The sequence below is a fragment of the Diabrotica virgifera genome, chromosome 2, assembly GCF_917563875.1.
Source record: "Diabrotica virgifera virgifera chromosome 2, PGI_DIABVI_V3a".
NCBI lineage: Eukaryota > Metazoa > Arthropoda > Insecta > Coleoptera > Chrysomelidae > Diabrotica > Diabrotica virgifera.
In genome coordinates, this window is record NC_065444.1 from 209,489,485 (window position 1) to 209,505,932 (window position 16,448).

General features: G+C 34.1%; 1 protein-coding gene across 1 annotated transcript in view; it reads right to left on the reverse strand.

Annotated features, from left to right (window-relative positions):
- The window catches only part of LOC114331560 (nose resistant to fluoxetine protein 6-like), a 112,052-nt gene that overhangs the window by 14,237 nt on the left and 81,367 nt on the right, over window positions 1-16,448 (reverse strand). Inside the window, exons 6-7 of the mRNA XM_028281166.2 lie at window positions 13,080-13,240; window positions 3,750-3,918 (exon numbers count right to left, since the gene is read on the reverse strand). Coding sequence (XP_028136967.2) covers window positions 3,750-3,918; window positions 13,080-13,240 — 330 coding nt within the window. The remainder of the gene's footprint in view (window positions 1-3,749; window positions 3,919-13,079; window positions 13,241-16,448) is intronic.

Genomic DNA, 16,448 nt, shown 5'->3' on the forward strand with positions numbered 1-16,448 from the left:
TTGTTATTGTTGTCAATACACAAATCCAGTTTTACCAGCAAAATAACCGCTTTTAGTAAAGACCGAAATACCTGTTTTAGCAGGTGTACAGGGTCGGACTTACTTTTCACTTAACGTTTATCGAAATGAATTCAAACATGGAATCCCACAACAGTTCTACCATACAAAACCATCAAAGTCAAATAAACGCATCACAGTCATACTTTTTGGCAGCGTCGAGAGTGCAATTTCCTTTAAAGTCCCAAGCAATTATCTTTAGTGCCTTAGAAAACACCAAACTTCAAGACTACGTTCCCCCACTTGGAAATATAATTCGACCCAAAAATATAATCTTCTCTTCTAGATTATCTAATAATCGCATATGTATGTATTTATCCAATAAACAAATACGGGATGATTTTATGAATAATCATGGTCCAATAGAAATACAAGGTGAAATACAAATACAAATAGAAATACAAATTGTCAGAGCAAGAAGGTTAGTTACACCAGCGGAACGACTTGTGCTCTCCAGCGTATGTCCTTCAATACCGCACGACTTGCTAATCAATGAGTTACAAAAAATCGGCATAGTTTCTGTCTCCCCCATGACATTCCTCAAAATTAGGGCTTCTATGCCTGAGTTCAATCACATCCTTAGTTTTCGAAGACAAATCTATATCAGTCCTCACAGTCTAACACTACCAGAGTCATTTACTCTTGTTTTTGACAACACGATATATAGAATATTCATCTCTCAAGACAGTTTAGTTTGCTTTAGATGCAAGAAGCCAGGTCACATTGCATCACAGTACTCCGAACCACTAGCTCAACTAAACCCCAACCAAAACAATGAAGCATCGGTATCCAACGCAACAAATATATCTTTGCAAGCACCCAATGATACAAACCCTTCTCAGTGTGAACAAATGTCTATTTCCAACGTCCCGGAGATACCGAACAAAGAAGATGCATCAAATAAGGACAGCCACATAATTAATCAACCAAAACGTAACTTTGATGAAATTATTTTACCTGAAGCAGATCCATCTTCAAAAGAATGTAACATTTTTCCACCACCTAAAGTCCCAGCAAAATCTAAAAAAGCTAAAATTAGTTCAGCAAGCACTTCTGAATGCTCATTTTCTCTCTTATTTGACCCTGCTAAAAACTTCATAGAAAATCCCCCTCTACCTTTCCCTCTAAACTTTGATCAACTTAACATGCTCCTAATAAATATCACGGGATCAACAGATCCTATAACCACAATTCAAGAATATACCACAGACCTATCAGCTTTGTCCCATATGCTCAGTCTAGTTTACCCCCATTTAAAGGAAAGATCCATAAAACGAAAATTCACGTCCATAAAGAAAAAAATTCATCGTTATCTTGGCAGTGAGGCGTCAGACTGGGAAAGTGACACATCTCAATTAAGCCAACATTGAGATTCAAGTTTCTACTTCAAAAGAATATTGATGGAATTTTTCATCGCCTTGTTATGCTCCTACATCTTTCTCGGAATTCCAGCATCTATACTGCAGAGCTCTTTGGTTTGTTTAAAGCCATCAAACTATGTATGTATATATTAAGAACCTCCCTTGTTGCCCAGTCCTTTCCGACTCTCTTAGCACAGTCAAATCTATGCAAAATATATACCATAAACACCCCAATGAGAAAAGAACCAAGGCCGAACTAATGGAAGCTCAAGAAAGTTTCAGAAGAATCCAGTTCCTGTGGATACCATCTCACATAGGCATTGAAGGAAATATGAACAAGCAGATACTAGTGCGCGTAGCGCTATCACTAATGATGCATCAGAAAGAGAGTGTCGGAGTGTCGCTAGCGATCTAAAAGTTCGTTCCAAAAATAAAGTGTTAGTGCGTGTAATCCAATTATTGCTCCAAAAGTTTAATTGTATACAAATTGTAATTCATTTTTACCAAATTTTGATTTAATATTGTTACCAATGTTACAGAAATGTCGCTAATAACCTTCGGGTGGATGCGACTTTGTCTTTTCAAAAAAAAAACATAATTAGTTTTTGCGTCCCAGAAAAATCCTATTTTTCCAAAAATCGTTTTTAGTGGATTTTTTCGGTTTTGCTTTAAACCTCCTCAATTGTTATAAACAAAACATGTTAAAACAAATAAAAAAATCAAAAAGACTAAGTTTTCATTCTAATGGCATACAAAACAACATAATGCTATTCTACATCCCACCAGAATGAAAACAATAGGAACCTTCTCTGGTGAAATTGGTCATTGAAAATGGTTATTCATTTAAAAAAAAATCAAACTTACAAAGAAATAAAAAAAACTTCGAATCTATGAGGGTATAATTTATTTAAAAAATTTTAAAATTATCCAAATGGATTAAAATTCTTCAGAACGTTTTCGGTCCAATCAGACCATCATCAGTGAAACACATCCTATTATGTTTATTTTTTAACCAGGAGGAGTAAACTAAAAAAGACAGATTCACACCCAAGAAAGTCGCTACAATAATAACCAAATACATCTTCTTTTTTGGTTGATCTAGTCGGCCCTCAACGGTAGTCCATAGATATTATATTAAATTAATATGTTGCCAAAAAGGTTCCAAAAACAACTGCTTTTTATATAAAAGCAGACTAACAATCTAAAAATTAAAGGAATAACAGAAAACATAAAAATCGTCGATATAATTTAATTAGCCTATGAAATGTCACTAGTGTCAAAATTTGATAAATGTCATTAGTGTCAAAATTTGATAACAGTGGAGTAAACTTGCCTGCGGTTGGACCAATTACAAACAAGCAATAAAGCGCGGTAAATTTGAATCACTCCTCTTGTTTAAAAAACAAACCATAGTAATTGAAACAAGCCCACATTTTGTTTAATAAAACCTATGAGTTACATGTTGATAATAATAAATTGTAAAATGAATACGACACTAGGTCGATGTTAAAGAATTCACTTTAAGGGAAATTGGATTTCCCCTGCCGAATAAAGGACTGTTCACTTGGCAAGTGATACAAACCAACTAAAGTATGGTGGAGCAGTACGGCAAGAGATAAGTCCTAGCGGCTTGGTGATATTAAAAAGTAGTTTATAATTTTTTTTCAAGTGATGAAGTGCCTCTTTGATTTCTGATTTTGTTATATTCAGTCTAATCCTTGATTTAATACCATTATTTGTATCATGGGTGTAAGGGTGTAACCAGGATGATCCTATGGGGGTGGGGGTTACAACTGTGTGTTTGTCTCTGGGGATATGGAATAGTAATGGTGTTGTGTTAAGCGTATAGAGCTCAAAGTACAACCGAATGGGGGGGGGGGAGCTAATCCGGTCCGTTCTCAGATGTGATGTGACTCTCTGTTATGTTACTGTCAAGAAACTATTCAAAATAATTGATTTTCCATACAAATAATACATTAATTAATTGTATTGTCACTCTGCTTTAAGTAATGCTTTATTCAAACACTACGAATATTACAATACTTTAAAACTTTTACAACTTTAACAAAATGACAACTATAAACGTCAAATACAGCTATTCTATTAATTGTCAACTTTCTATTAGGCTTATCTGTCGGTTTCAATACATTTTCTATATAGACTTAAAAATAAACATTGCAACTAGTGAAGTGTCCAGGACTGTAATAGCTCAATGTTCCCGTGTGTCTAGTAGCGTGGTGGTTATTGTATATATAATTAAATAGGACATGAAATGAATTCTTAAATTTTAAGAGAGTATGTGCAGCTAAATGGTAAATAATAAAGTCTTACCATGTGCTCAGAATCAATCAAATTTGATACGTATAGTATTCCAGTCCACCAGTTCTTTCTACAGTCTTCTCTTTCTTGTCCTAATACTGGTTCCCATAAAGGCCCATTTCCCATATGATATAACAGAGTAGCTTGGTAAAATATACAAAATGCATATAAGGGTGTTAACCTAAAACACAGTTTTTTAAATATACACACCGATGAAGTACAATGTACGTGGGAATCGTTAGTCACACGCTTATTTTTTTTCTCAGATAAATACCGAGTGGTGAATCGTCAAACAAGTCATAGGAAACTCAATGGGAAATTCTAAATTGCTGAATTCCTGCTTCCCTAATTATTTTACATCAAAAGTCACAAGATAGTATTTGTAGAGGACTGAAATCTGTATTAAAAACAAATGTTAAAATTGTTCAAAGAATTAAACACAATCCAAAATTTTGCAAAAATACAATACATTTGCCAGAGTATTATTAGTCCAATCAACAAGCTGAATTTTGCTGAGAATGTTATTTGTGGGGCCTCAAAAGGTGAAAAGAAGTTTGCTACTCCTCTTCCCGGGCTTTCGCCTAAAACCCCCCTCAAAGTGGTTGAGGACGAAAAACATTTTTTTTTTGGCATACACATTAGTGATGCAGCCAGTTACAAGTTACATATTTTAGCCCTAACTAACCTAAATAATCCTAACTACCCTAAGCGAATATCCGAAAGAAAAATCAATAATTATGGCAAAAGGGACATTAACTGGGACACACACTTCTCGTCCAGGGACCCATCAGGCCATTTTCATACAACACAAGACTAGGCCGCGGATAAGTAAGGTAAATTTACAAAAGGTTAGACATAGGTGTCAAAGACTAACTAAACCCTAAGCTACTATATAATACAATTTTACAATTTGTGAGAAAGTCAATAAGTAACCTAAATATTTCTTCCAATCCCAAAGATATCAAATACTGTATATTAACAGGAGATTGCAATCCCGACGTTAAAAAACTATTATATAATTTATTTGATTCTTGTATATTTTTAATGCATCCAAAAAATAAATGGTCTAAGTCACCTTTCACGCCACAATGTTCACGATTTTCAGATTCAGTTACTTTCAACTTATATAAATGTAGGATTGTAAATATTTTATCTTAATTTTTAAGATACCCTGTATATAATATTTCTTTAATTATTAGTATTTACAAACACGAAACGAGCGGTTATCGGCGAGGCTCTAATGCACAGATGGGTGGGCGCATCTAATCGAGGGGTAGTTTAGTGAGCAGATTTTGTTTATTTTTAAGACATAAAAATAACAAAGTAGAGCCCTTTGACCCAATTTTTATTACTAATAGGCTAGTTCCCACGAAAGCGAATTAAACCATGAAAAGGGGAAGATTAGCATTAAGTAAAAGAATTTTGGTTGTGTTGGAATATACATTCAGTCGATGTTAACATCATAAAAGCGACGGACGTGCTCTTAGGAATAATAAGAAGTAAAAAGACGAATTAAGACGGGTATTATATTTATTAGACGCAAATTATCTATAAATACATTTCCCTTTTGTAAGAATAAGAACACGTAAGATTTTTGGTCGCAATTACACAAGTACTTTTACATTTCGTTAATTTAATAGTAACAATAATTTAGTCATCTATTTTATTAATTAAAACTGTTAAACATCAAACGGACTTTTATTACGATCGTCTTTAAAGAAAACCTACATAAATGTGAAGGATAACATGCATGACCAAATTTCATTCTGGTTATCGTCGTGATGTATTTCCTTGGCACATCAATTTCTTTATGTCAATATCCTTTGGGAAGAACTGGTTGACTACGGTTGTATCTATTGGGGTTTGTAAAACAGTATTCCTTCCATGCATAGTTCCATCCATTAAGGACTTTATTTTTAGACATCCTTAGAACTTCTGGAGTGCATATAACATAATTAGCTTCAGTTCCTACGAAAATGCTCTCCTTTGCCAAAAAATCAACAGTCTCATTATCTTTAATCCCAATGTGTGCTTTCACCCAAATGAATTTTATGTATCTTCCAACACTTCTTAAACTGAGTTTTTTCTGATTTAAGTTACGAAAGTGTTGCTTTGTGTTTTTGGTATATCAATTTTTCTAATCGCTTGTAATACCGATAGCGAATTTGAAAAAATTAAAACACTTTTAAAATTGGATTCAGTAAAGCTTCGTAAATCGCAACAGCTTCAGCGCAGAAGATTGAAAAACATTCTGGCAGTTTGAATTGTTTTTTGATACCTTCTTTGGGTGCATAGGGTGCATACGAAAAACATCGATTTAGGAATAATCTGCATGCCGTAGAAAAAATGAAAAAAATGTTTCATACAAGAAATGTTAGTTATAGCTGATAGCTTATAGATAGGGAGCGGATTTATATGCGATCAATTTTGATGAAATATGCGCATATATATGCAGTAAAAAATTACGAAATATGCGCAAGATATGCACAAAAATTCAAAAAATGCGCATTTCGAGAAACCACAAATTTTCTGTTCTATTCTATTCTAACGGGTTCTTTTATAGGGGGGGCAATCGTAGGTTATCTTTGAAATAAAAACATTATTTTTTACACATGCAATTTATTCACAGTGAGAAGACACACAGTGTGGATTCAGGAAGTGCAGAAGCACGCAAGACCTATAATATTCATAATAAGACATGTGAGTGTGAAGGTAATCAATAAGAATTGAGAGATACATACATGCTTCATAGATATGGAAAAGGCGTTTGACAGAATCCGAAGAAAGGACGTATGGAAGAAACTAAAAGACGGGGGAGTCGACAGGCACAACATGGAAGTAATAAAGGATATGTACAAAAATAATACAAATACAGTAACAACCAATAACGACGAATCCAGAAAATTTACTACAAGTCAATGCGTCAAATTATAGGGATGCGTGTTGAGTCCACTGCTATTCTCAGTGATACTGGGATTCCTGTTCTGAAGAGTACAGATAAAATACAAAACGAAACAATCAGACAAAAACCTAAAACTAGAACCAATCAATGAAAAAATAGTAGATGGACAACTTAGATGGTTGGGGAACGTGTGTAGAATGTCGAACGTGAGACTAACAAAACGAGTGTTCGAAACGAGAGTGAAGGGGAAAAACAAAAGTTTCCTGGAACACCAAGAGTTATGTGGGTAGATGAAATCAGGAAAGAAGTCAAGAAGAAAGGATTGACATTGAAACTGCAAGAAACCTAACACAAGATCGGAAAACATGGAGACTGTAATGCCAAATTCAAATCCACCAGCCTTATACCTAAAGGTAGAAAGGCTTAGGACTAAGTAAGTAAGTAAGTAAGTAAACTTTAATGAGGAAGTAGCCAAATATTAGCCATTTAGTAAAGAAAAAAGAGGAAGAAAGCAATTTTAGAACTCACCATTTTACTACATGCTTTGCAGAATAAGTAATGAAGCTTACATTGCTGTAATGAAGCTCGGGATAGGTTCTGATCCAGGAATAAACCAGGCAAGATTCTTTCGGCATATTGAAATATTTTCAAACAGAAGTATTAAACAAAAACTAAACATTCCCATTGTACCGACTAAAGGTAACTAATTTTACCGATTTACGGGATATGATCTAAAGCAGCGTTTCTCAACCTTTTACCCTTTGCAACCCAATTTTCCATAATTATTTTCACCGCGCCCCCCTCGTACAATAACAATATATCTATGCAATAATATTGTACCTTGAGTATTTTGACAAAAAACAGTAAAATCTTACTTTTTAGTATTGAGTGCGCTCTTTGTGATTATAACTCCTCATTAGTGTTCATGTGTATTTTATTTTTTATTTTGTCAGAATTTTGTTTTGCTTTGAGTTTAGTAAATTATGTAATGTTGTTGAAATGTGAATAGGGAAATACGATTAGGAATCTCCATTATGTAATTTTTAAACAATAAATAATAATTCGTAGGAAATAAAAGGTAGGTATTATACAAACGTATTAATAGTATATGACTTTATGAGGCGGAGAAGCATGACTTTTCTTGACGCGCCCGATATTACGCGCCGAACGAGTGAGGCGCGTAATAGAGGGCAAGTCAAGAAAAGTCGCTTCTTTGCCGAATAAAGTATACTATTTTTTCTTCAAACGTAGCAATTTTCAACCATAAATAGTACAATTCATACGCTATTTTTACTCGAAATTAACTGTGACAACTATCAAAGTCGTCTAGATGTTAGAAATTAAAATAATTAAGTCGTCGGTGGGATAAACCCTCATGATTCGCCAACATCGGGAATGATTGCTAAAAGTTGTGCTCGACCATCAGTATCATCAACAATTACCAATGCGTATCAAGAGTCGGGAACATTTTTGCACGGTTTCAATTTTGAAAATGCCTCATTAACTAATTGTACTTTTAATATTACTATAAATAAAAATGATGTTTAATTGTTGTTAATGACATTTGTATTGTTGCTTTGTGACATGTTTCATATTGTTGCCATGACAACATTTTTCCCTCCGCCGTAAAGAAATGGAAAAAAAAACTGCTGCCGGCGGAGACATCAAACTTCAGACATCAAACATCAAACTGAAGACATCAAACATCAAACTGCTGCCGGCGGAGACAGGATCAAGTTAGATCAGTAATGTCATCATTATTTGACGTTTGAAGAAAAAAAATATTAGCTACTGAAATTTTTTGATGGCAATAGAGAAGTAAATAATGAATTGGTTTATCGAATTTATTTTTAAGTAAAATATAAGTCATTTGGATATTTTTTTAAAATCGATAGATCCAAGGGACATTTCGGTAGATCGGTAGTCGGCGAACACAGTGGAGGCAGTTTCCGCTTACGGTTAAACCGCGCGGACCCGCTTTTAAACGTTTTCAAAATGAATGCACGTCTTTAAATGTACACGAACATAGTCAAAGCAGGTTCGCGCGGGCCAACCGCTTTAACCCGCCTGACCGCTTTTGCTAGAATGATATTTTAGTTTTTTCCGCGCGGTTTTAATGTTTACTCGAATAAGAATTTAGTTTAATCTTTTTTTTTTGTCGCGCGAATTCAGTGATTTTACAATGAATATGTAAATATGTATTTATGTAAATTACACCAGTTTTTAGTTAAACGATACTCCACTTTCTCCAAAATATAATTAAAAGTCTCTTGAGTCATTCTCATATACTGGAAGAATCGTTCATTATCTTCTTTTAATTTTTGAACTAGATGATGATATTCTCCATAAATGAATCTTTCTCGATTAATAGGATGTACACCAACTCTCTTTCTTTTCAGTTTAGTCAAAACAGAATCTAAAGCAATATTATATCGTCATCGGAAGACGACATTTTGCTACAAGTAGCAGACGCAACTGACAAATTTGAACGATCTCTCTCGCTTTTACCCGTCTTCACTGTGTTTTTTTGACCCTACCCGCGCGCGAGAACCGCGCGGTTTGCCCGTAAACGGAAACCGCTTCCACTATGTTTGCCGCCGTAGGATCAACACTCATCTTTTTTTGGAAATATCCCAATTATTGACAACGCAATATACCTACGCCGATGCCGTCTGCAACGAGCGACGAATCAGAGAGTGGGGTAGTTTCGCCCATTTTTAGGGTAATTTGAAAGCACCTGGGAAAATTTTTATAGGTTGAATTGTTTGGGGAATTTTTCGGGAGGAAAACTGAGCAAACAAAAGTGCAATATAAAATGTAATATTATAACCTATTGAGTATTTGCTTTTGATTAAAAAAACCGAAAACCGATTTTTGGAACAACCGGTTTTTTTGACCGTTTATATTCGCCAGGTTAAACCGTAAGTAAAAAAGACCGGTATAACCAAAAACCGGTTTTTTGTTCAACAACCGCCATCCCTAACTCTCACGAAAAAGCAGATAGGAGGTATTATCACATCACCGACGCGCGGCGGTAGGTACATTTTTTGCATGTAGTGGCACCAGCGCAGCGGAAAGATAGCTTTCTATTGTATATTCGTCTATATGCAACGACACATAGTTTTTAGTCGTCTGTTTAGTTTCAGCAAGAACATTTGGATTGAAACTGGTTACACCCCACGTTTAGGATTTTGTACTTTCTCTAGAATTGTTTTTATTTTGTTTTACTCCTATAAATAAGTAAGTCTAGATAAGTGAATATTATTTATTTTTAAAATAATATTCACTTATCTAGACTTACTTATTTATAGGAGTAAAACAAAATAAAAACAATTCTAGAGAAAGTACAAAATCCTAAACGTGGGGTGTAACCAGTTTCAATCCAAATGTTCTTGCTGAAACTAAACAGACGACTAAAAACTATGTGTCGTTGCATATAGACGAATATACAATAGAAAGCTATCTTTCCGCTGCGCTGGTGCCACTACATGCAAAAAATGTACCTACCGCCGCGCGTCGGTGATGTGATAATACCTCCTATCTGCTTTTTCGTGAGAGTTAGGGATGGCGGTTGTTGAACAAAAAACCGGTTTTTGGTTATACCGGTCTTTTTTACTTACGGTTTAACCTGGCGAATATAAACGGTCAAAAAAACCGGTTGTTCCAAAAATCGGTTTTCGGTTTTTTTAATCAAAAGCAAATACTCAATAGGTTATAATATTACATTTTATATTGCACTTTTGTTTGCTCAGTTTTCCTCCCGAAAAATTCCCCAAACAATTCAACCTATAAAAATTTTCCCAGGTGCTTTCAAATTACCCTAAAAATGGGCGAAACTACCCCACTCTCTGATTCGTCGCTCGTTGCAGACGGCATCGGCGTAGGTATATTGCGTTGTCAATAATTGGGATATTTCCAAAAAAAGATGAGTGTTGATCCTACGGCGGCAAACATAGTGGAAGCGGTTTCCGTTTACGGGCAAACCGCGCGGTTCTCGCGCGCGGGTAGGGTCAAAAAAACACAGTGAAGACGGGTAAAAGCGAGAGAGATCGTTCAAATTTGTCAGTTGCGTCTGCTACTTGTAGCAAAATGTCGTCTTCCGATGACGATATAATATTGCTTTAGATTCTGTTTTGACTAAACTGAAAAGAAAGAGAGTTGGTGTACATCCTATTAATCGAGAAAGATTCATTTATGGAGAATATCATCATCTAGTTCAAAAATTAAAAGAAGATAATGAACGATTCTTCCAGTATATGAGAATGACTCAAGAGACTTTTAATTATATTTTGGAGAAAGTGGAGTATCGTTTAACTAAAAACTGGTGTAATTTACATAAATACATATTTACATATTCATTGTAAAATCACTGAATTCGCGCGACAAAAAAAAAAGATTAAACTAAATTCTTATTCGAGTAAACATTAAAACCGCGCGGAAAAAACTAAAATATCATTCTAGCAAAAGCGGTCAGGCGGGTTAAAGCGGTTGGCCCGCGCGAACCTGCTTTGACTATGTTCGTGTACATTTAAAGACGTGCATTCATTTTGAAAACGTTTAAAAGCGGGTCCGCGCGGTTTAACCGTAAGCGGAAACTGCCTCCACTGTGTTCGCCGACTACCGATCTACCGAAATGTCCCTTGGATCTATCGATTTTAAAAAAATATCCAAATGACTTATATTTTACTTAAAAATAAATTCGATAAACCAATTCATTATTTACTTCTCTATTGCCATCAAAAAATTTCAGTAGCTAATATTTTTTTTCTTCAAACGTCAAATAATGATGACATTACTGATCTAACTTGATCCTGTCTCCGCCGGCAGCAGTTTGATGTTTGATGTCTTCAGTTTGATGTTTGATGTCTGAAGTTTGATGTCTCCGCCGGCAGCAGTTTTTTTTTCCATTTCTTTACGGCGGAGGGAAAAATGTTGTCATGGCAACAATATGAAACATGTCACAAAGCAACAATACAAATGTCATTAACAACAATTAAACATCATTTTTATTTATAGTAATATTAAAAGTACAATTAGTTAATGAGGCATTTTCAAAATTGAAACCGTGCAAAAATGTTCCCGACTCTTGATACGCATTGGTAATTGTTGATGATACTGATGGTCGAGCACAACTTTTAGCAATCATTCCCGATGTTGGCGAATCATGAGGGTTTATCCCACCGACGACTTAATTATTTTAATTTCTAACATCTAGACGACTTTGATAGTTGTCACAGTTAATTTCGAGTAAAAATAGCGTATGAATTGTACTATTTATGGTTGAAAATTGCTACGTTTGAAGAAAAAATAGTATACTTTATTCGGCAAAGAAGCGACTTTTCTTGACTTGCCCTCTATTACGCGCCTCACTCGTTCGGCGCGTAATATCGGGCGCGTCAAGAAAAGTCATGCTTCTCCGCCTCATAAAGTCATATACTATTAATACGTTTGTATAATACCTACCTTTTATTTCCTACGAATTATTATTTATTGTTTAAAAATTACATAATGGAGATTCCTAATCGTATTTCCCTATTCACATTTCATACAAGAGTCTCAAGTACTCTAGTATAAACAATTTTTTAGATGATGGTTGAAATATCGATTTCAAGCAGATCACTTACTTTTTTATGTTAATATTATCATTTAAATCTAAATACCTATTCCCAAAATTGTTTCATAAAAGCTGATGTGACACTTTCGTCCAGTTCTCTATGAGTAAATAAAAGTTGAATTATGGTTGTTTTGGGTTAATTACGCATATTATTTATAATTTTTAATACATAATATGATTGAGATCGAAAATAGATAGAAATTTCTTCATTTTTCTCTAAATTAATCTTTTTTCACAGGTAATTTATTCGGTTTTTCACCGGTTATTACTTTAAAAAGAAAATACCGGTTATAACCGGGACAAAAAAACAACCGCTAAAACCGGCAGTTTCGAATTAAAAAACCGGTTTTAGATTATAACCGGTAAGTTTTTCCCATCCCTAGTGAGAGTTTTAGGAGAGAAGAACAACCTTTTTTAGGGTCACCTCCTGTTTTCATACGTAACTTTTGACTTATTATATAGAAAAATTTACTACAAAACAAGTCAAAAAATATCTTATAAAAACAGGAGGTGGCCCTAAAAAAACTTTTTTCATCTCTCCTAAAAAACTCACGAAAAAGCAGATAGAAGTATTATCACAATAATAATATGTATTAGGCACTCAGTGTTGCTGGGTTGTACCACACCTCATCTGTCGGATGCCGGGTTAAGGGAGGTCTTAGCCCGGGGTAGAAGTCGAAAACCTATTGCATCTTTTTGGAGTCCCAAAAAAATTGATATTCTCCATTTTATAATGATAATTAATCAATCATCATTTTCCATTGAGTTTCCTATGGCCTGTTTGTCGATTATGACCCGGTAGAAAATACATATAAAAATAAAGTACCTTAAATATCTGGCTACCACCATAAAAACTGGATTAAATTTCTTGCCTGTATTTAAGTTATTTAGAAGGCCGTAAGTAACTAATAACCCACTTATAAGAAAGAATGTATCTACAAAGAGATCTGCATGAAAGATGATAGCGGCCCATAATGTTCGGTACAGCTAAAAACAAATAACAGAATAATTGTTTAATTTCAGTTACCCTCGAGGTACTTCCGAGTGGGAAGTTATGTTGTAAAATTTTTCATCAAGTTATCACGAAAAAGGATAAAATATTAGATTTTTTTTAAGGCGCGACTGTTCCCAGTTTTATCACATACCTACTATCACTTTTGATATCAATTTAGCTAAATCTCATAATACCGACTCTCGTTAATTCGAAACTCGAGGGACTCTTAAAATATTACGAATTATTGAGTGTTTAAAATATCACATGGATCGAAATTTGTGAGAGAAAATAAATAAATCTTCGAATTATCAAGTGTTGATCAATTATTATTTATTAACTGCTATTCTATAACGATGACAAAAGTTTAGAGGTACATTCGTGTACATACATGTATGTATTCATAATGTGAATTAATCTTCTTCTTCTTCTTCCTTCTTGTATGTAGGCTTTAAAGCCTGTTTCTTCTTCAATATTATCCTCCTAAATTGTTTAGGTTATCGCACCACCTTTTTCTTGGTCTGCCAATACTTCTTCGTCCATTTGGTGACTTATCTCGTGCTATTCGTACTATCCTATCCTCTGCTATTCTACTAATGTGTTCGTTCCACTCCTGTTTCCGTTTTGTCACCCATCCATTTATGTCTTCTATATTGCATGGTCTTCTTATGTTTTCGCTCCTCTCCCTATCCAACAGACTTTTCCCTGATATTCGTCGGAGTATTTTTATCTCTGTTGTTTCTAGTAGTCGTCTCGTTTTAGATGTGTCAGGCCTTGTCTCCGCCGTGTATGTTAATATAGGTCTAATTGCTGCTTTATAGATTCTTGCTTTTGTGTCTTGTCTTAAGTGTTTGTTCTTCCAGATTGTGTCATTAAGAGATCCCGCCGCTTTACTTGCTTTTAAGCTTTGTTGTCGTACTTCCTCTTCAACATCTCCGTAACTGGTTATATCAATTCCCAGATATCTAAACCTTGCTTCCTGCTTTATTATTTTCCCATCAATTTCGATTTTACATCGTAGTGGGTATTTAGATGTTGTCATACATTTGGTTTTTTCTGCTGATATTATCATATTGTATTTCTTGGCTGTTGTATTAAAGATGTGTGTTAATCTTTGGAGATCGTCTTCTGTCTCGGCGATTAATGCGGCGTCGTCTGCATAACACAATACTTTGATTTCTTTATTCCCCATTCTGTAACCACGACCTTTACGTACTGCTTCTATTATTTCGTCCATTATTATATTAAAGTAGTGAATACAAAAAAATAGTGAATTAATCAATCTTTCGAAAGAACTGTATTATACTGGTTTGCTTCAAATCACATTGCTGCTGCTCCGAGTGCTCAATAATTTTTTTAAGAGAAAAAAGTGCCTGAAATGCTTTTTCATCACTTTCGTTTTGTAGACAGAAGGTTTGTAAGGTATCGAATGAGGATCTTGCTCCCTTAACTGACACCTCTGCCAAAGGTTCTTATGTATCGTACTCATCTTCGTCGTTACTTTTTTCATTCGTATCTGTCGCAGATAAAATTTCGCCATCGGTTAGTGAACCTGAGACAGCAACATCTTCATCTACTTGAACAAGTCAGAAAAACTCACACCGCTGATGTCAACTAATGGTTCAGTTGCTGGTTCTTCATAATCCATGAGTATTGGCAGGGCCCCCGCAAGGCTGAGCGACGCTCGCGTGCGGCATATATTTTAGCGCCCTTAAATCTACTATATTCGCTTATGAAACAAATCTAAATTTTTTTATTTTTACTTGTAATAAAACAACAGAAATTGCAAGAACACAAATTTTATTTTTCTTGTAACTGGTTTGCTGATGATCGCAAAAAAAAACAAAAACATTAGTCAAGAGCGCAGGCACAAAATTCCAGGCCAATGCTTTTTAAATGTATTCATTTTTTTCGAATCGTGAGAAAACTAATATGTACTTAAATATTTTTCAAAAATTTGAACGCAGAATGAAAGATTATATTATTACAGAGGCCCGAAAATCCCCGAAAACTTCTATAACATTTATTTTAATAAGTTACAGGGGTGAAAAAAGAGAAAATTTAGTATGATTTTTAATTTTAAATATCTCATTAAAAAAACTTTTTGTTTATTCTAATGGACTTCCGGCCCTTGGTAATAATGTTTATTTTCATTTATGTTATGTTCATTTATATGTTGTTTAATTTCATTCTGCGTTTAAATTTTTCAAAAAAATTTATTAGTTTTCTCAGGATTGGAAGAAAATGAGTACATTTAAAAACATTGGTTCGCAATTTTGGGCCTACGCTCTTAAATCTAGAAAGCGATAGGATAAATCTAAGTTGAATTAGATGGGTGTTTTTCTAGATTTGACTGCAGCAAATTCTTTCATCATTATCTTCAAAGTCAATTTTATTGACGAGCTATTGCTATATAGCTAATATTGCCAAACAAGAATAATCTTTCGTCTACCACAGTAGAACTCAAATAATTTTTAATAACTTTAATTTTGAAAATGATCTCACCACCAGAAGCAACAGACACAGTTAAAGTGAGGAGGATTCTTAATGAAAAAGTGATATTTAGTAGAGATGTAGTTAGATATTTTAAAATATATATTGATTATTAAGAGTTTTTAGTCGTAAATATAGTTTTTACTGGATCAGTTAGCTTTTCTTGAAGAGCACGACAATTTTTTTAAAATATCATCATCACTTAATGTAATAATATCACTAAAAATCGAAAAAAATTATCCCAAACATTATATTAAATCTACTATTTAACGAACTTAGGACTTGATCAATTATTATTCTAATACTGTCTAATTTCTATGTTAAAGGTATCATTATCTGCTATATTTGTAAGATTCTCACAAATTTTAATTATATGAAATTTATGTGGCTTTATAGCTTTTATCCTACTCGACCATCTTGTATCACTTATGGGTTTTAGATTTAACTCAGGAACATGTAGTTTTATAATAAATATCCCATCTTTTTGTGAAGGAAGAGAAAAATACGTAAAGTTCTTGTATTATATTAAACAAGTTTACTATTTTATTTATATAGCAGCATCATTCATTACTAAATTTAAGCTGTGATTATCCTACCCTTATGATACACGCATATTGGCACCGTTATCATAGCCTTGACCTCTCATGCCTTTTATATTTAAATTTTGTAATAGTTCAACAACAAAATTAAATAACGCTTCCCTTGTAGTGT